Below are 2,798 nucleotides of genomic sequence, written 5' to 3' on the forward strand. Positions count from 1 at the left end.
TCAAATGATACACCTACACAATTTTTCCATAAAATATTCTCATTTGAAGTCATTTATTATCTTTACTTAAAAAGCCATTCACTCTTGAGAATGTATCTTCTCTAGTACATCTTTTCTTAGTTTTATCATTGAAATGGAGTATTAAACACAAACTCTACTTTCCCTTAATTGTGTAGTAGATATACCACACCTTGGACTTTGTTCTACTACTTTTTAAAAACATTTAGCAATGTTTATTGATAATATTTGTCAACAAAGGAATATCCTTTGGCTTACTGCCATATTGTTTTCCATGTTATTATCTGTCACTTTTATTGTGAGTGAAGTTTTATAGTGGTAAATGGCTTTGTGTATGTTGATGAGAAGTAAGAAACCTCTAAGAAGGCTCCTAAATAATTTACCATCACATTTAGTAAAATTTCTTAAAGCACTGGAGTGGGTATTGAATGACTTTGTATCTCATTAAAGAAACTGTATAGGTGTGTCTTCATGCCTGGATGCTTTACTTTTAAATGTCATGCTATGGTGGCTTCCTTCTACTACTAGGTGATACCTTGTAGCAGGTTGGGCTTCATCATTAATGACAGTGATATAAATCTACATTTCACATAGTTGCTTTAACAATTTAAATTATTCCTGGACAATCTCTTATTGGACCCAACTAACCCTTTGCTGTTTTACTCCTAATGAGGCTAAGAACTCATTCTAGAAGCATAGGTGTCAATTCTGCCACCTCCCTTGCTGTCTGCTTGTGCTCACATGGCTGGCATTTCAATCAACAGTGTCTTTGCAGGTGCTTTTTAAGCCTCTGGTCAGTTTTGAGGGAGTAAATCTAGGCCCTGCCATCTGCCCTCTGATGGTGGAGCTCCCCTTGCAATCTCCTCTCCCTTTCTCTATGGGGCTGAGATGGGCTGACATGCAAACCAAGTGTGTGTGGAATCAATGTGAGTCCGTGTCTCAGATCCTGGTAAATCTTAAAAACACCACTCTTGCCTTTTAGATGGAAAGGAAACAAAATGTAGATTCTAACATTTCTTTCCTGCACCCCTAGAGATCATCCTGTGTATTCCATTCTGGAGACCACTGCTAAGGCAGTACTTCTACCCATAATGACCAAGAAAAAGATCCAGACAAATTCAAAACAAAATAGGAAAACTTTAAAAAAATCTTACTTCATCAGGAGTAGCCACAAAATTGATGGCTGTGTAATAGCGGTCATCTTCCTGGGACAGGCTAAAAGTGAACTGATAGTCAATAAGAAGAGTATCTATGGAAAGAAAGAAATGCATATTTAAAAAGTGAAAAACAAAAAAAATAGAACAGGTCTCTAGAGATACAGACTGCTTTTCTCATAAATTCAATAACCAGAAAAGCACTTTGACTCATCTATACCTAGGTTTTTCAAAGAAAATCAAGTCTATGGGCAGTATCATTTTATTTGGGTTAACCCACTAAACTCTCCTTATATCATGACCCTGGCTGAGATTTTATGCTCCAAATTAACTCACCTGCAAGTATTAGCTGAACATATGTTCCATGCTAAGTTTTGCTTAAGGATACAAAGATATAAATTAATGGTGTAATAGAAACTAGGACTCCATGGAAATATGGTTAATTCTAGGTCTAGGGCAAGGAATATAAGCCTTGGTTATCTTATTCCAGAAAGGAAGAAAGCACTCAAAGGTGAATGTGATGTAGTAAAAAAACATAGCTTGAAAGAGAGTTTACTGGCCAAAGTTGCCATAATTTAGTTTAAAAAATCTTAATATTCAAGAACAAAATTCAAGAACAAAAAACCAACCTGATTAAAAATGGGCAAAGAACTTACATGGATTTTTTTTCCCAAAGAAGATACACAAACGGCCAATAAGCATATCAAAAGATATTCAATATCACTGAGCATTAGGGAAATGCAAATCAAAACCACAATGAGATACCAATTCACACCCATTAGGATGGCCACTATCAAAAACTAGAAAATAACAAGTGAGGTGAGGATGTAGAAAAATTGGAATCCTGTGCAGTGTTGGTAGGAATGTAAAATAGTGCAACTGCTGTAGAAAACATTATGGTAGTTCCTCAACAAATGAAAAATAGAATTATGACATGATCCTGCAATTACACTTCTAAGTATATAACCAAATGAATTGAAAGCAGAGTCTCAAATAGATAAATGTATGCCCATGTTCACAGCAGCATTATTCACAATATCCAAAAGGCAGAAGAGACCCAAGAGTCCATTAACAGATAAATGGATAAGCAAAATGTGGTATGTGCATACAATGATTTAGCCTTAAAAAGGAAGGAAATTTTGACATATGCTACAACAGGAATGAACCTTGACACATTATGCTACGTGGAATAAACCAGTCACAAAAAGACAAATACAATATGGTTCTACTTAGATGAGGCACCTATAAGACTCAAATTCATAGAAACAGAAGTATATTCTATATTCATAGAAACAGAAAGTATAATGGTGGTTGCCAGCGGGTAGAGGGAGGGAGAAATGGGAAGTTATTGGTAAGTTTATTTTTAACTGTCTAAGAAAATGCTGACTCTGGGAGGCTGAGGCGGGCGGATCGTTTGAACTCAGGAGTTCGAGACCAGCCTGAGCAAGAGCGAGACCCATTTCTACTAAAAAAATAGAAAGAAATTGGCTGGACAACTAAAAATATGTAGAAAAAATTAGCCAGGCATCGTGGCCCATGTCTGTAGTCTCAGTACTCGGGAGGCTGAGGCGGAAGGATCGCTTGAGCCCAGGACTTTGAGGTTGCTGTGAGCTAGGATGACGCCAC

At 36.7% G+C, this 2,798-nt stretch overlaps 1 protein-coding gene across 1 annotated transcript in view; it reads right to left on the reverse strand.

Annotated features, from left to right (window-relative positions):
• Nucleotides 1-2,798, reverse strand: part of ATRN (attractin) — a 169,432-nt gene that overhangs the window by 58,457 nt on the left and 108,177 nt on the right. Inside the window, exon 19 of the mRNA XM_012639248.1 lies at nucleotides 1,173-1,267. Coding sequence (XP_012494702.1) covers nucleotides 1,173-1,267 — 95 coding nt within the window. The remainder of the gene's footprint in view (nucleotides 1-1,172; nucleotides 1,268-2,798) is intronic.

The sequence above is a fragment of the Propithecus coquereli genome, unplaced genomic scaffold (assembly GCF_000956105.1).
Source record: "Propithecus coquereli isolate 6110/MARCELLA unplaced genomic scaffold, Pcoq_1.0 Scaffold139, whole genome shotgun sequence".
Taxonomy (NCBI): Eukaryota; Metazoa; Chordata; class Mammalia; order Primates; family Indriidae; genus Propithecus; species Propithecus coquereli.